At 37.2% G+C, this 17,832-nt stretch overlaps 2 protein-coding genes across 5 annotated transcripts in view; one reads left to right on the top strand and one right to left on the bottom strand.

Annotated features, from left to right (window-relative positions):
- The window catches only part of CLGN (calmegin), a 36,858-nt gene extending 27,555 nt beyond the window's left edge, over nucleotides 1–9,303 (top strand). Inside the window, exons 9-15 of one of the 2 annotated variants that reach the window (XM_036424562.1) lie at nucleotides 753–866; nucleotides 993–1,143; nucleotides 3,456–3,671; nucleotides 4,539–4,664; nucleotides 5,342–5,501; nucleotides 6,510–6,610; nucleotides 8,766–9,303. In XM_036424562.1, coding sequence (XP_036280455.1) covers nucleotides 753–866; nucleotides 993–1,143; nucleotides 3,456–3,671; nucleotides 4,539–4,664; nucleotides 5,342–5,501; nucleotides 6,510–6,610; nucleotides 8,766–8,846 — 949 coding nt within the window. In that variant the 3' untranslated portion in view covers nucleotides 8,847–9,303. Of the gene's footprint in view, nucleotides 1–752; nucleotides 867–992; nucleotides 1,144–3,455; nucleotides 3,672–4,538; nucleotides 4,665–5,298; nucleotides 5,502–6,509; nucleotides 6,611–8,765 lie in introns of those variants that run through there. The other variant, XM_036424563.2, reaches the window with a different exon arrangement.
- A 2,996-nt stretch (nucleotides 9,304–12,299) lies between these two features.
- The window catches only part of SCOC (short coiled-coil protein), a 28,043-nt gene continuing 22,510 nt past the window's right edge, over nucleotides 12,300–17,832 (bottom strand). Inside the window, exons 1-4 of one of the 3 annotated variants that reach the window (XM_036424261.2) lie at nucleotides 17,617–17,769; nucleotides 15,828–15,899; nucleotides 15,381–15,464; nucleotides 12,300–13,811 (exon numbers count right to left, since the gene is read on the bottom strand). In XM_036424261.2, coding sequence (XP_036280154.2) covers nucleotides 13,669–13,811; nucleotides 15,381–15,464; nucleotides 15,828–15,849 — 249 coding nt within the window. In that variant the 5' untranslated portion in view covers nucleotides 15,850–15,899; nucleotides 17,617–17,769 and the 3' untranslated portion in view covers nucleotides 12,300–13,668. Of the gene's footprint in view, nucleotides 13,812–15,380; nucleotides 15,465–15,827; nucleotides 15,900–17,115; nucleotides 17,140–17,616; nucleotides 17,770–17,832 lie in introns of those variants that run through there. The other 2 variants (XM_045576509.1, XM_036424262.2) reach the window with 2 other exon arrangements.

Here is a 17,832-nt window from a genome sequence, read left to right as displayed (position 1 = left end):
TTTAAATAACCTTTAAATAAAATATTTTAAAAAACCTTTCTAGGTATGATATAAAATTGAAAAATTATAAAAGAAAATATTAACAAATTTTAACCCATTAAATAAATAATTTGTACATGGCAAAAAAAAAAATCACCATGAACTATAATAAAAAAACACATGAGAAACTGGAATAACTATTTTAAATTCATATAGCTGACTATACTAGTAGAGGGCTAGGTTTTTTTGTTTTTTGTTTTTTTGTTTTTAACTAATGTCTAATTCCAGGATATTCATTACAGCATTATTTATAATAATAAATTTTAGGGAATACTAAATGCCCCTCAGTTGTAGATAGGTTAAATAAATAATGCTTTATCCTCCAAAAAGAAGACTGTGGAACTGTTAGGAAGAATGAAGCAGATGTATGTGTATATAAAATAGGACTCCTCGGGAAGTCTTCACATGTCAACATCCAATATGTATTTGTTGATGAATGACTGAGTTTTAAGTGACAAAAGCAACACTTAACAGACTTTATATAGAATTCTTTTTGTATAAAAAAGAATATATTCATATGTGTATGTCTGCATAGAGTGCAACAGGAGCAATGTACAAAAAATTGGCAAGAAGATTTAGGTGGATGAGAAATTGGACAAAGTAGGCACAAAGACAAGAAGGTCAGGAAATACTTTAATACCTTCTGAATTTTGTGCCATGCATTTGTAAACCTTTGCATAATTAATAAGTAACATAAAATACTGGATTTACAGGGATGAAAGTGAACCTGCCCAGATAGAAGATTTAAGAGCTGTTAAACCTGATGGCTGGCTTGACGATGAACCCAAATTTATTCCAGATCCCAATGCTGAGAAGCCTGATGACTGGTGAGCATCCTTCATCCCTAGAGGTCCATCTATTGCATGTCTCTCAGTTGCTCTTTTGTTGCTAGTGTATATGACTGATAGTAGAGAATTGAGGTTATTATATTTGCTTTGTTCTAATGTCCTAAGGAATGAAGACATGGATGGAGAATGGGAGGCACCTCATATTTCTAATCCAGCCTGTCAGATTGGGTGTGGTGAGTGGAAGCCTCCCATGATAGATAACCCAAAATACAAGGGAGTATGGAGACCTCCAATGATAGATAATCCTAATTACCAGGTAAGGACCATTTGTTTCAATCCCATTCTGGAGTCAAAATGTTATGCTAGTTCTATTATACTAGTGCCCCGGTGTACAGATTCATGCACATTGAAAGCAAATTATTTAGAAGGTGGCCAGCGGGGCAGGACCGGGCGAGACAGTGGCGCTGCGGCTCTAAGGGCGTCTGTGGAGTGAGCGGGGTCCCTCCAGCAGGTGGGTTCTCTCAGTCTGGCCTGCAGGGATTGGGCCAAAACTGGCTCTCCAACATCCCCAGAGGGGTCCCGGATTGTTAGAGGGTGGTTTTCCAGTTACACACCCTGGAATTGGGCCCCTCCTCTCTGGTTTTGGGGTGCGTCACCCGAGAACCACTGCTGTCAAGTTACTGCAGCTTGGCAGCTCCTGTGTTGAGCATCTGCCCCCTGGTGGTCAGTGAGTGTCATAGCTACTGGTCGATGGTCAGATGGTCACTTAGCCTTTTATATATATATTAAAATATAAATATATAAATATATATATATATAATTATTGATAATGTTAGATTAATGATAGAAAGTTGATTTGTAATAGTGTGCCTTTGGCTATTTTAAGAAGTCAAAGAAGATAGTCTCCAACTAATCTATAATAATAAAAGTATAATATGCAAATTAGACCAGATGTCCTTTCAGATGAAGCTGGGGCTGCAAGTGACAGGTCCTGGGTGCCTGCAGGTGGCCCGAGGGAAACCTGGGTCCTGGGTGCCAGAGGGAAGCCAGTGCGGCAGCTAGGGGAAGGAAGGCCTACTCTTACATGAATTTCGTGCATTGGGCCTCAGTTTATATTTTAAAAGTAAAGCATTCTTTAATTTTCTGGAGAAATAAAGAACTGGAGATCAGTCACTTCATATTGTATTTTTCCTAATAATCATTGTAGAATAAAGTTCTATTTTAGAATGAAATATAAGAAATGACTTCTGATCAAAAGTACTGCTATGCTTAACTATTGTAATATGCTGCTTACTTTCTGATGTTATAAAAATTTGTGTTTTTTTTCTAAAATTAGTCAGATACCCTTTGAGTGTACCTATCTTTTTTTTTGTAGTAGAAGTCCATTATGTTATCCGTTTAATCTTGTATTTTTATCTAATTATTCATTGACATTTTCTAACATATATTTTACGAATGCAGTTAAATATTCTAATTGCTCATTTTAGTTTTTATTTATAGCATTTATCACCAAATATTTATTTTAGAAACTTTTTTCTTAAATATCTGTCTCCCTCATCAGACTTGACCCTCAATAATACAAGAACTATGTCACTTGTACCCCTAGCTCTGGCATAGTGCCTGGCACGGAGTAAATATACATGATGTCAGAGTGAGTCAGTGAGTGATCATACTGTCAAATTGATTTAATTGGATTGTGTCTAATCGTTTCAGACCTAATAGAACTTTTTTGTTGGATAATTGTTCTGAGGTTCAACTATGATTAATGCCTGTCATGGGCATATATATTAAAAGGAGTGGCTCTATTTTTACCAAACAGTGATCTCTCTGATTTGGGCAATTTTAATAACATCTTGCCTTAAATACTTTACTAAATATAAAAAAAACTTGTCTACCTGGCCAGGTAGCTCAGTAGGTTGGAGTGTCATCCCATAAACTGAAAGGTTGTGGATTCAATTCCAGGTCAGGGCACATGCCTGGGGCGCGTATGGGAGGAAACCAATTGATCTCTCTCTCTCTCTCTCTCTCTCTCTCTCTCTCTCTCTCTCTCTCTCTCTCACAAAATCATTGAAAAACATATCCTCGGGTAAGGATTGAAAAAAAAAACCAAAGTTGTCTAAAATAGTACCATTTAATTGCTCAAGTTTATTTGTGTTAGATTTTCTTTTTTTAAAAAAATATTTTGATTGATTTTTTACAGAGAGAAAGGGAGAGAGATAGAGAGCTAGAAACATCATTGAGAGATATACATCAATCAGCTGCCTCCTGCACATCCCTCACTGGGGATGTGCCCGCAACCAAGGTACATGCCCTTGACCAGAATCGAACCTGGAACCCTTCAGTCTGCAGGCCAATGCTCTATCCACTGAGTCAAACCAGTTTCAGCAGTGTGTGTTAGATTTTCACTCTGCCTTTTTTTTTCTGTAGAGTTTAATGTCAGTATTATTTACAAGAACATTATGTACAGAATAAGCACAAGATTTCATTTCCATTGAATTATTAATGAATTAATATTAAAGTTTTCTTTTTCTCTAGTTAGTATAGATGATTTCACTCAACAACTACTTAAGTAGCATTTATAATGAAATTATTTTATTTGAAAATGTCTTCCAATTATTTTTCTTCCAGGGAATCTGGAGTCCTCGAAAGATTCCTAATCCGGATTATTTTGAAGATGATCATCCATTTCTTATGACTTCTTTCTCTGCTCTTGGTTTAGAACTTTGGTCTATGACCTCTGATATCTATTTTGATAATTTTATTATCTGTTCAGAAAAGGAAGTAGCAGATCGCTGGGCTGCAGATGGCTGGGGAGTGAAAAGAATGATAGCAAATGCTAACGAGGTACGGTACTGACCATATAGTAATAATGGGACTTGGTCCTGGTTATGGTCATGCAAATTATCCTTTAAAAGGTAAACTTTTAATAATTATTGAGTACCAAATAAATGCACTTAAATTTATATAGATAGAATATTTAGCTTTACAATATTATGATACAACTTCACTATAAACTATATAATGAACTATATGTGTCTTAATTTCATTCATTAAATTATGATAGCTATAATGAAGTTATTTGCTGTTTATAGAAATGATACTACTTATTTCTATTTGTAGTCTTTGTCTATAAGTCTTTGTCACCTTGACAGTTCTAGGTCTAAGTGGTAGCAATAATTCGCAGGTTGATTTTATTAATAAATCCTTTAAAAGTATAGAATGAGTTATCAGAGCTGTATACTTCTAAATGAACCAGGTAACACAGGTTGGGGCAAAAGTAGATTTATATTATGCAAATGGAAAATAAAACAATCAATAAATAAGAAATTAAAAATAAACTGTTTTGTATACTCACAACTGTAAATCTACGTTTGCCCCATTCTGTGTATATCTATTAAAAACGAATTATACCCTGTAATTTAAAGTTACCAAAGAAAGAAAATTGTCATTATTTTTGTTGGTAGATTATCAGTTTTCACCTAACTAGTAACATATCTTCTACTACAAAGTCTTCAACAGCAATGGATGCTAATAATTAATAGGTTTAAACTTACAAAATATAAGATAAGAATATGAAGTATTTTTTAGTTTAACAAGTTCACACTCCTTAATATAAAAAACGCCTAGGTAAAATAATTTTTGGGGATAGGCTGTATTTCCTGATGAAGATTTGTAATTTGAGTTATATTTTCATGCTTATTTCCTCTGCAGCCTGGTGTATTTACACAGCTAATGGCAGCTGCTCAAGAGCATCCTTGGCTTTGGTTCATTTATCTTGTGACAGCAGGGCTTCCAATAATATTAATTATTTCATTTTGTTGGCCAAGGAAAGTAAAGGTAAATAAAATGAATTTTCTTCAACTTAAAAAAATATACCTCTTAGTGTTTAAGAGTTCTATGAATTGAGGAAGTGGTTCTTCAACTAAATTTTGTATAGATTTTTTTTATTGTGTATGATGGCAGTTATTGCAAAAAAAATTGTTTTTTAATTAATATAGTGCCTTGTGATCCTGTTTGGGTGTTTGGGTAGCTCAGCTGGTTAGAGTCTTGTTCTTTTTTTTTGTTTTTTTGTTTGTTTGTTTGTTTTTTAATATATTTTATTGATTTTTTACAGAGAGGAAGGGAGAGAGATAGAGAGCTAGAAACGTCAATGAAAGAGAAACATCGACCAGCTGCCTCTTGCACACCCCCTACCAGGGATGTGCCTGCAACCAATGTACATGCCCTTGACCTGAATCGAACCTGGGACCTTTCAGTCTGCAGACCGACGCTCTACCACTGAGCCAAACTGGTTTCGGCTAGAGTCTTGTTCTGATACACCAAAGTTGTGGGTTTGATCCCCGGTTAGGGCCCATATAAGAATCAATGCATAAATAAGTATTGTAGATCAACAAATCTCTCCCTCTCTCTCCCTCTCTTCCTCCCTCCCCACTCCTTCTCTCCCTCCCTCCTTCTCAATAAATAAAAACAGTGCTTTGCTTTTAGTAAAAATAGCTTATGTTAAACTACCACAGAAAAAATATGAAGATGCAGAGTATAAAAAATCTGACATATGTAAACCACAAACAAAGGGAGCGCTAGAGCAAAAAGTGAAGGAAGATAAAGCAGCCCTGGAGAAACCGGTCGACTGGGAAGAGGAAAAAAAGCAAAGTGATGGTGAAATTCTTGAAAAGGGTAAGACAGTGATAGTGATTTATAATGAGGACCCTGGGCAAAGCTCATAAAAACTGTATTATCTGGGAAACACTAGCTCTTGTACTACTCATGTATTGTCAGAATTATACATCTGAATCCTCAAGAATGCGTGACTATGGCAAAGAGGAGTAATCATGCCTGTCTGGATGTTGTACCCTGAGCAGCCATCACCTTATTTAGTTGTTTGTCTTCTAGGAAGAAAGATATTTAAATATTGTTCAGTTGCTTACGAGCCTAGCAACTATGAATTCCACATGCCCCCGCTTTTTGCAAGGACTTTTCTTGACTCCAGCAATGCAGATGAGATGGGCTGTGTAGCCCATGGCCTCTGGACAAGAGAATAGGTGGAAGGAAGGTGACTGCAGCAACAAAATCAATACTTCCAGTGGCTGTTGATGATCAGATAGCTTATCAGATCAAATAAATAATGTAATCTCCTGAAAGGGTTGCTGAATCATATGTCCCCTTCCTACCCTAGACTAAACTCCTAAGGATTAACATCAGTTAAAGAACTGAGGCTTTTTGGTGGCTCTCCCTTGAGGCCTCCTCATGAACATCTAGGTAGGTGTAAAACTATTGATATTTGCCTGTTGTCTCAAGCCAAGATCCAGGTTGAGCCCTTTATGATTTAAATTATGTCTTAAGCACTATTTTTAACTTCTATAAGTTTATGAAATAGTTGATTTAAAAACACACACATCCATATGTTTACAAATGTATATATACATATATAAACACAGAGTTTCTTTGGTTTTCATATTACACACAGACTGACTACTTAAGAATTCTTTAAACCTGTCCCTTTAAATGTAATTATTTATAAAATGTAGTATAATAATTAGTATTTTTAGTTATTTAAAAAGTTTTTAGTAAAAGATTGTTTTTAAACATTGGGATTTAAATAAACCCCTTTATTGTATTAATTGCTTTTCAGTAGCAAAATTCTAATTCATCAAGCCTTTGCCTTTAATAAAATCTGTATTCCAGAAGAAGAAGGTGAACCTGAGGAAAAGAGTGAAGGAGAAATTGAAATAATAGAAGGACGGGAAGAAGGTAGTAAGCCAAATAAGTCTGGATCGGAGGATGAGGTGAGCAGCTCTAACAGAAAATAAACCAGTTTCTATGTATGATCATTAGCCAAATGTTTATTTCAATAAAAGGAGAAATCTGTTCTGTAAAGGATTTTTTTTTTGCCATTTTTCTGTCAGCTTTCATAAGAGCCTCCATAATGTTTTTTAAATATGTCCATTAAACAGGAAAATACTATAATGATATCATCTTAATGCCTAATGAAATAGTATAAAGCCAGCCCATGGTTTATAAAGTATGGACTCCATCTATAAAATATTACAACTTTGTCATTAAAGTATTCTGTTGAAAGGTGTAATAAAAAGGCCATTTGAATACTTAAAAGGTAATTGTGTTTATTACAATTTTCTTAACAGTCATTGTATACACATGCTAATTGATTCAATAATTTACATCCCACATTCTGAAATATTTCGCTCATTGATTGGACAGTTGAGCACTATCTGCCTGACATGGTGCCTTTCTCAAACCTTTAGTAAACTAGTTTCCCCATTATCTTGATGGGTTGTAGCCCTTTTTATATCCTGATATGAAATAGAACTTTCTACAGTACCCTTTTTAAGTCAGTTATTATGGAATCAGAACCATCCAGGTATAATCAGAACCAGAGCTTTTTTTTTTTCTATCTAGCCTATACCAAAGGCCGTTTTCTGTACTTCTCCAGCCCTTGAAGAGCTGCACAATCTTGCCCCAGAGTCACAACTCTTACTACTTAGCGTTAGATAGGGTGACAGTATATTATGAAATAAACTTCCAATTTTGTCCATTTGAAGAAATATCCCAAATAAACTTGCTTTATTGTTACTGTTTTCTAAAGCTTATTCAGTACACATACCTTGGTACTGGTCTTAACTGCTTTGTGAGGTTTTAAAGGGGTTTGGAGATCATTATCGAGGATGAATATCCTAGTTGGGTGGAGATAATTTCTTCCAAAATAGAGTTTTAAAGTCATTGTTCCACCTGTCATTCACTAAATAATACTTACAATCATTCACGTGCATATATATTCTAGTTACGTTTTTTATTGTTGACACTATTACCGATGTCCCCCATTTTCTCCCCTTCTCCTCCCTCCACTCCACCCCAGGCCTTTATCACACCACTGTCTGTGTCAATGAGCCATATATATATATATATATATATATATATATATATATATATATATATATATCTGTTCTTTGGTTAAACTTTTTCTGTCCCCCCTCTAGTTACATTTTGCTTCACAAAATATTTTATGTACCTTTACAATATCTACAGTCCATCTTCCAGTCATTTAGTCTTCTCATATACATTTGTCAGTGAGCAAAAATGAGCCACTTTTTGTATATTATAACCTTCAAAAGTAATTTAGCCGAAACCGGTTTGGCTCAATGGATAGAGCGTCAGCTTGGGGACTGAAGGGTCCCGGGTTCGATTCCCGTCAGGGGCATGTACCTTGGTTGCAGGTATATCCCCAGTAGGGGGTGTGCAAGAGGCAGCTGATCGATGGCTCTCTCTCATCGATGTTTCTAACTCTGTATCTCTCTCCCTTCCTCTCTGTACAAAATCAATAAAATATATTAAAAAAAATAATTTAAACTCTTTTGTATAATATCTAAAACTCCATTATTTTATATTGTTACACAAGTTTAATTTATGTGTAAATGCTTATTCTAGAAGGATAAGAATTAAAAAAAAGAAAAAAAACCAAACCATAAATTTGGTATTTATCTTTCCCATCTCCTTGATCCCAAAGTACTATATGCCAGAAATTCTGTAAAACCACTCAGCAATTCATTACTTACAGAAATACTGTGAAGTTAGTGCTTAATATCTGCCAACGAAAATGTCATAACCTTTAATTAATTATGACATTAAGTTCTAAATTATAATATAAAATTGTGAATTGAGCTGTTAGCAGTATTCCTTGTCAGATGCATATTTAATAAGCAGAATTATTCTAAAAATGTAATCGTGCCAAAAGGTGAACAAATTAAAACATCAATTTATATACACATTTTTGGTCAACTGCATGAAGTAAAGGAACATATACTAGTGTAAGATAGTATTTTATTTTTAGAACATATTTTAGAGAATAAGAAATATATTATTTACTACCACCTACTAGTTAACATATAGTATAAAAATAAACATTTTATAATTAATTTTTTCTAGATGAAGGAAGCAGATGAGAGCACAGGATCTGGAGATGGGCCAGTGAAGTCAGTACGCAAAAGAAGAGTACGGAAGGAGTAAATGCTATTCAAGTATTTTTAATTCCTGAGAGAAATGTGGCATTCTAAAATCAGTGTGCCAGAACTGAACTTGAATCAGTCTGCACATCCTGTTTTTAATATCTAGTAATGCTACATATAATTTCAGACATCCATTATAGTCTTTTCAGGAAAAAAAACAGAAACTTTGAAGTTACCTGGTCTTTGAATTCAGAATAAGAGAAAAGTGGCAAGTTATATATCTGATTTAAGAGATTAATATCATAAGAAGTTACACAGTTTTAATAGTTTGGAGAAAGTTTTGGTTTGTACAGAGCAAAATAATATGCAGCAGCTTTCATGCTTTTGGAAAAATCAGTTATTGGAATTTCCTCTTGAATGGCTATACTACAATATATCTGGTAGTTCTACAATATAAACGAGTGTTCTGTTGTACAGAGCTAAATGCAATAAAGTTTCTCTATGGTTGTTTAAGTCTATTAACATTTGATAGTGTTGTGTGTGATCCACATTTACCTTGTTTGTGTCAAATTATAGTTGTGGTTCATTCACTTATTAGTAAATTACAGATTTCTTTAAAGTGGTGCTTTGATGGCCAACAGGTTAACAAAACAGAAATGTAAGTGTCATTCACAGACTTACTGGTCAGTAGTGCAGCACAATTTAGATTTGAATACAAAGATAATTGATTCATCGAAACAATAGATTTTCCCCCCACACTTTTATAATGTTTTATGCCAGAATGTTGTACCCTATTTATAATATTGCTTATGTGTACACTACTCTCAAAATAGAATTTAAATATTTTTCTTCTTTAATTTATATCCCTTTTTTATATCCTTTTTAATAGGTGAGCTATTATTGGGAGGCTTTAAATTAATTTTCTGTGCATTAAGAAATTCTAATGGCTAATAGATGTGCTTTATATTTCTGTCTTGCTTTTTTTCCTGACAAATTTAAATCTGTTCATCTAGCTTCAAAGCTACCTCTAAGGTGGATAGAAGCAACTATTACTATTTCTCTTTTTAAACTACAGTAATTACCAAAAGTCATAGAATCCTATCTAATAAAGAGGGAATATGTTAATTGACCCTTACACCATCGCAAATATAGTGGTGTCCACAGCCAATAAGGAGGGAATATGCAATTGATTGCCCCACCCTCAAAGATGGTGGTGCCCATGGCCAATAAGAAGGGGATATGGTAATTGACTGCCTCACCCTTAAAGATGGCATTGCCCACAGCCAATAAGGAGGGAATATGCTAATTGAATGCCATGCCCTCAAAGATGGTGGTGCCCAGACCCCTCAGTCCCACCTGGGCAGGGCAGGCCCAGCCACTCTGCGCACCTGCCTCTGGAGTCCCCTAGTCCCCTTAGCCCCTGAGGGCGTCTCAAGGCATAGGCAAGCCTCGGATAGTGGCTCCCCAGCCGCCCAGGGCCGGCCTGAGGCACAGGCAAGCCTCAGATGGCTGCTGCCCAGCTACCCAGGGCTGCCCAAGCTCAGATAACCAGGGATGGCTGAGGCTTGCGCTGCTGGCAGTGGCAGCAGCAGAGGTGTGATTGGGCATTGCCTTTGCCTGATTGCCAATTCACCTCCTGCCCTTGAGGGCTCCTGGACTGTGAGAGGGGGCAGGCCGGGCTGAGGTACCCCCCACCCAGAGCATGAATTTTCATGCACCGGGCTTCTAGTGATATTATAATGGAGCTGAGTTGTTCCACTTAAAATATTTTAAGAACTTTTTATGTTTGGGCAACAGGTTCTACCCTTTGGAAGGTGATCTAAATCTTTGAGACCACTATTTTAATACTATCTAAAAAACTTTATACTAATTGGGTACTATTTTAGATTCCTTCATGGATATACACACCCCATCTTTGGACAAGCACCAACTAAGTTCCCATGTACCCTCCTCACCAGTAGTGCATGTAGAGAGCATGCCTAGGAAAATGAGTCATTAGCTTCTTTTACTAAAGGAAGCTGAACATAGTCTTCTTATTTTAGGGAGTGAACTGAAAATGAAAATACCTTCTTTATTCCATTGATGTGTTCTGAACTTGCATAAATTGGTGCTGGCAATCTTAATACATAGTTAACCGTACTTTGTATAGATTTAATAATAAATGAACACATCTTGCAAGGACCTCTTTTCTTGCTTTGTATTTGGAATGACCAAAAGAACTGGACATATTGAATGATTCCAGATGAGAATGTTTCTGAAACTACTTCAGGAGACAAATCCTTTATTATGAAACCTTCTTATCTGATAGGTATCTTATATGCAAAAATTTTTTTCTAAAGATTAAAGGTATTTTTTGTTTGTTTGTTTGTTTTTTACTTCCTTGGTTGCAGATTTGCTTTAACATTTTGTTAAACTCCAAGAGCTCCCAGTGGTAAAATATGAGCAACCAGTTTTGCCAACTCATTGCTACTTTTGTGGATGTGCCCTCTGGGAATGTACCATAGCTGACAGGTTTAACCAATACTCTCATCAATGTATACTAGATCCATGCAGTAGACAGAAATGGTCTTCCTTAATCCCAAAATGGCTTTTTTCCTTTTACCACCCCAATCTGACTTGAAGATGACTTACATTTTGTCCTTTCTCTAACAAAGAGATTTTTGCTTTTATTTTAGTCTTTTAAGAGACTTTTTAACTTGACCAGGCTAATGTAGCTTCCTTTTTTTTGTATTTTTTAAAGATAGCCTTGGCACCACTGATTATGTCTCTAGGAAGACATGTTAGCAGAATAGTAGCCTTTCTCAAAACTTTGCAACTTGCCCCATGCACTTTTTCTGCAAATTAGAATGGTGATAATTAGTGTGACTTGGAAGTCATGGTTAAAAATGCCAGAGCCATCTTCAGTTTCTGCCAACTTGCAGCACTCACCTCAGACCATTAGTTGGGAGGGAAATTTCTTTATTATTTTATATTATTTATCACTCAATCACATCTTTTTGTGGAAGATTAGCCTAACTTAAAAAAATACTATGCTGAAAATGTTGGATCCTTCTTCAAATTCCTTTTATTTTAAAAATTAATGTATAATATCCTATAACATTTATTTAATGAAATTATTCCCCTACACATCCAGGAACTACTACTTAAGGAAGATACGCTACTTACCCTGTGGCTTTGAACAACCCTGGATAAACCACTACACCACCCAGTTAGTTAGGCAACCAAATCAAAACACACACAATCTCTCCACAAACAAACAAAAAACTAACATACGCAATTTCTGAAACAGTCTTTTATTAAACAGTAAAGCAAAACTGCAACACAATTTTAAACACTTGTAAGTTAGGTAACAAAAGGGTTGCAAAATTTTTTGCAGAATGATTATATACCAGTATAATCATATAGCTAAAGTCATTCATTGAATCGTACACAAATACAAGCATAAGATTATTCCATGATTAAAAGTAACCCAAATCTAGTAATTATAATTTATATTAATGAATCTCTTTTCCTATATTTTAATATTTTATATTAATTTCCTTAGCAAATGGAATCTACAAACTAAATTTTAAAAAACTGTTAAGGAATGATTAAAACTCTGCATACTAAGTAGCTGGGCTTACAGAAAACTCTGGGAGAAATAGTGAGATAAAATACTGAGAATATTATCAATTAGTTTACATGAAAATTCCCATTTTATTCATGATTCTGATACTAATACACTCAAAAGATTTTGCAAAAATTGATCTGCTAGATACTATAAATATACTTTGAGACCAAACTCTTTGTAACTATTGTAGATGCGGTTTACATAGGTGAGTCAAACTTAATCCACTTTCATATATATTCCCCAAAAGATCTAATCTGTGCCAGAGATAACACAAATCTGGAGTAAAAACATGTGGAGTTGATTACTACTATTTACTAAGTACTTTTTTCCATCCTATTTCTATTTTTCCTCAAAATTTTTGTATTTCAAACATCCGTACAACCAAAGCTCATCTTTTTAGATTCCAAATTATTTTGTGTAAAAGGAAGTTTTCAATAACAAAATTTTCCAACTTGCCAATTCAGCTTCAAGGAAAAAACCCCACTTCATTTTTATAGCTTGTTTTCAAATGATTAATGAAAACCAACAATCCTACCTAAATCCCAGTATTAAATACAGTCATGCACAGAGATACGTTCTGAGAAAAGCATCACTGGGGAATTTTGTTGTGCAAGCGCTACAGGGTGCACTTACACAAACCTAGATGATCCAGCCCACTATACACACGTAGGCTACACAGTATTCTAACTGTTGTATCTTTAGTCTGCCATGGACTGAAACATCCATTATGTGGGCGGGTGGCTGTATAATAACTAACAACCCCTAACTTTTGGTTAAGTTTCAACAATACTGTTCAGGTTACTCTCATCAATGACTAACTACTAAGATTGCTCTTACAAATGTGAAACCAGTTTTTCCTTCAGGATAAGGGAAATGGGAAGGAAGAAGCAAATGAAGAAGAGGCACAAGATGGTAGACAGGGTACATAAAGCTGTGCATTCAGAACATGATTTTGGTCACTTTTCACAACATGGTTATTTTCTTGTATCTCCTACTATATAATAAAAGACAGTGCTGAACCTAAATTTGATAAGACATCAAGTTTCATAAATATATGCATTTCTAATTATAAAGTCTCTACATTTTCATAGACTAACATAATACACAAATTCACGGAAGTCGGTTATGCTCTTACTTTTGCCTAGATCTGACATTATCTTCATAAATATTCAATGGAGCCACAAACAAAAGCACTATAACTTCTGGAATCTATCCAAGTTTTTTTTTAAAAAAGATCAGCAGCAATCCGTAACAGAGAAAGCATATAGATCTCTTACTTTCTTTTGCTTTTCGTATCAGTTGTTTGAAAAACACTAGAAGCTGACATGAGGTTTTCTATATATTGTCCAAGAACTTGGTTTTCTGATTTTAGCTTCAGATTTTCTTCCTTCACTGCATCTACCCTTGCAGAGAGGTCTATATGAAAAATAAAAAAGCCCATTATCGATAACATGATGGCAATGTTTCCATTGTATAAGATGCTCGAGTCATTCTTGAAAGAACACAGTCCTTAAATTTTCTATTTTAAAATTGAGATTACTTGAGATGTTAAAGTAAACAGAGTGCAAGTAGCCAAAATCCCTAAAATGAGATTTCACAGTAGACTAAATGTTATTTGTAAACAGCAATTATGTTGACTAATACCTAAAATAGTTTTTAAAATGTGGTAGGTGAACATAACTGAATTTATATATTGGATACAGAAAGCTGGTTTCCAAGCAATTGAACATTTTGTATTTTTACATTAGCAAAAAATTCAAAAGATGTAGTTCTTAACGATCAAATAAAACATCACTAACATTCATTCCTTTAACAACTAAGTACTGGGTGCCCGCTAAAGCCTGGCACTCACTGTTCCAGAGGCAACAGTAAGAAAAAAGAAAGGTCTTTGCCCTCACAGAGCTTACGTTTTAACGTGCATTCGCAGGCGTCTTCAAACTACGGCCCTCGGGCCACATGCGGCCCGCAGAGGAGTCTGATCCGGCCCACCAGGTTTTTTGGGCAGTGAGCGCAGCCGAGGTGTTACAGTAGGAATTAGTAGTTCATATAGTCCGGCCCTCCAGCTCTCTGAGGGACCGTGATCTGGCCCCCACTTTAAAAAGTTTGAGGACCCCTGGTAGGGGGCCCTCGTGGGGGTCAGGAGAAAAAGCAAGAAGAGCAAAGGTCACCGAAAGCAAAAGGGAAGTAGCCCTTTTACACAGTATAGTCAGGGACAGCTATTTTGATCAAGGCAATTTGACCACAAACCTAAAGTGAGAGAATGAGCCTAAATAACTATGGGAAAAAGCAGAGGGGAACAGCAACTGCTAGGACCCCGAGTGGAAGCATACAGAAAGAACAGTGGGGGTTATGAGGGGCAAAGAGGCCTTGTGTGTGACATGGCTCTGAAAGGTAGGAAGTAATAGACTTCCAGAGAATAACTTGGCTTTTATTAATCGTGACACGGGAAGCCACTAGAGTGACATGATCTGCTCACTCAGGTGGCAAAACACACACACACACACACACACACACACACACACACACAACCACAAAGAACCCCAAAACTCAACCTCTTAATTTAATTGAAAACTAAAAGATGTTTCAGTGTTAGTATTAATTTTATGTAAGACATTTAGAAAATGAAAAACTCAGATCAATTCCCTTTTAATCTCTGAAGTTAAAACTGCTTTTATTACAAAAGTAAGACTTAGTACCACAATGTTAACCTTATTAAAAGGAGCTCTCGTGTACTAAGTAGCATTATGTTAGACTTTAAGAGGGAAGCTTAAGGACACTATTTGTCTTCTTTATTGAAGCATATCTGTTCTTTAAAATCACCAGTCAGTGCTACAGGCCCCAGGGAGAAGCTGATGGGGGAGACCATTGAAATGGGCTTAAAATTTCTACTTTTTAAAACTGTACAATAACAAAATTTAACAACACAAAGGCTTACAATTTCAATTAATTTATATTACTCAAGAAAACTACAAAATGCAAGCTAACCTTCAAGTGTGTGTTGGAGTTCCAACACTTGATTAATAAGTCGTGTTTTTTCCTCCAGTTCCACCTGATTTTCAGCATCAACTGCTGTAATAAAAAGGTTCAAATTTACCATTAACATTAGGTACCATTATGTGGGTAGCACTTAAAGATCTGCAAAATGTTTTATATTTATTATCTAACTTGATTTATGCAAGAGGCATATGAAGCAAAAAGTTCTATTCCCACACTACAGATGAAGACACCATGGTAAAGATAAAGTGTTTTGCCAATATCTCACAGTTAAGGAACAGAAGCTGCCTTGAATCCTTCCCAGAACTAGAAGGGATATAAATAAGTAAATTAGCCAAATCCAAAACTGTAAATATTCTTCTCTGTTCTTTCCATTACTTAATAAAGCAAAAGCACCCACAAAACCAGGATTATACAAAAGGAAAATAAAGAACATACCATCCATGTCAGCATTCATCATCTTGGGTAACAAACTTTTGGACCTTGGATACAAAATCCTTGGCGACTGGTCTGCAATCAGAAAAAGAAACATAAACACAGAGAAATGAAATTTAAGCTTGTTTTTCAAAAGAAAATTATAGGACCCAATGGGATCCTTTCACTTGCTTTACTGTTTCGAAGAATAAACACCCAATGGCTAAGTAAGCAAAGGATTATGTACAAATAGTTTACAAAGAGAAGAGAAAGAGCTGAGTTTCTGGGTTATCAGAGCAATACATAATGAAATACAACTGTACATCTATTATTTAAAAAAAAAAAAAAAAAAAAAAAAAAAGATCAGCCCTGGCCAGTGTTGCTTCATGGTTAGAGTGTTGTTCCATGTACTGAAGGGTCACAGGTTCAGTTACCAACCAGGACACATCCCCAGGTTTCTGTTCCATCCCTGATCTGGATGCTTATAGGAGGAAAACAATTGATGTTTCTCACATCAATGTTTCTCTCTCTCTCTCTCTCTCTCCCTCTCTCTCTCTCTCTCAATGAGGGAAGAGGAGAGATAATGATCAATGCTAGCAGTTATAGAAAAACTATTAAAATAATGTCATTGTGCATTAATATAGTAAATGCTTCACATATTTTAATGCATCAAATCAATATAACATTGGAATTTACAGATGTGGACACTACATCTCAGAAAGTCTATGCATCTTGCCTTAGATTTCTGAGCCAACGCCTGTACCAATTATTTGAACCCAGGTCTAACTATAAAGCCCCCTTTCCCATTATGCAATGGAAGACACGTTAATATGACTTTAATTCAAGTTTGCCAAACATTTTGCAACTCTTGATGTCAAATTCCTTTGATATTTCTACTAAGTAAGCAACTGAAGATAAATTACATTCCCTTCAAGCTGCACCAACTGTGAACATGGTTTGTTTGCTCGGGTCCGTTCAGGTTCTGACTTGTTCTGGTTACATAAATCCACAAATTAAGGGACTGTTTGGCCAAACAAGGATCTGAACGGGAAGCAGATCCCGCGGAGAAGGCTATGTATACTGTATATACAATCGTACATATTGTGTGTACAGCACAGACTAGAGAGAGCGAGCTGTGGAGCTCAGGTGCAGAAACGGGGTTGGAACCATGGCCTAGCACGTTCTTAACACCGTTACGTCACAGTGCTGGGATCCATGCACTGCACAACAAAAGCCCTGCTCTTCGGGAATGTATCCCCTTTCTCGGTTTTAGCAGAACCCCCCAAAACAGGTCACCCAAGAAGACGCTAACCCAGGAGCTACTTTTCAACGCCTGCACAGATGCCGCCAGCCCTCACCGTGCCGCTCATTTGCCCTCCTCTCCCCGCCTCGGCCTCTTCTCCCCCCACCTCCCCTCCGGGGCTGGGCAGAGCAGCCGCGGCCAAGTGCAGGCGCGCCAGGTCCCCCCGCGCCCACACGCCCCCCCGCGGCCCCATTTGAGGGCGGGGATGCTGGACAGCGGCCTGGGCTCCAGGGCGGCGGCAGGATGTTTCTTCGGGGGCAGTGGGCGCCCCCACGCCCGGAGGAACCTCTGGGCCCCGCGATGAGAAGATGAGAAAAAAGAGGCTGCGCGGCGGTTCTGCAAAGGAGCCAGGTCCCAGCCGCCCACCAGACGCCCAGGCCCCAGGCCGCTCCTCCCGGGCCCCGTGCATCGGGCGCAGTCCAGCCCGCCCCGGCCGCCGGGTCCTCGGCGGGACCGAGGCCACAGCTCCAGTCGCCCGGGCCAGGCCCTCTGCTGCCCACGAGCCCTCACCTGCCGATCCAGGCGCCGGGAGGGGTAGGTACCTGGAGGATGCTACAGGCCCCGACGCTGGGAGCGATTGCACCGGCAGCTCCGCCCCGCTCCGCCCACAGAGCCTGCGCCGAGCCGGGAGTCCCGCCCCGCCCCGCCAATCCCCGCTCCAGAAGGCACGCATGCGCAAGAGCCGCCCAGCGCCCCAATCGTCTGCACTCCTAGGTCCAGGCTCCA

This window comes from Pipistrellus kuhlii, unplaced genomic scaffold (genome assembly GCF_014108245.1).
Source record: "Pipistrellus kuhlii isolate mPipKuh1 unplaced genomic scaffold, mPipKuh1.p scaffold_m20_p_8, whole genome shotgun sequence".
NCBI lineage: Eukaryota > Metazoa > Chordata > Mammalia > Chiroptera > Vespertilionidae > Pipistrellus > Pipistrellus kuhlii.
This window is presented reverse-complemented; position numbering and strand designations above follow the sequence as displayed.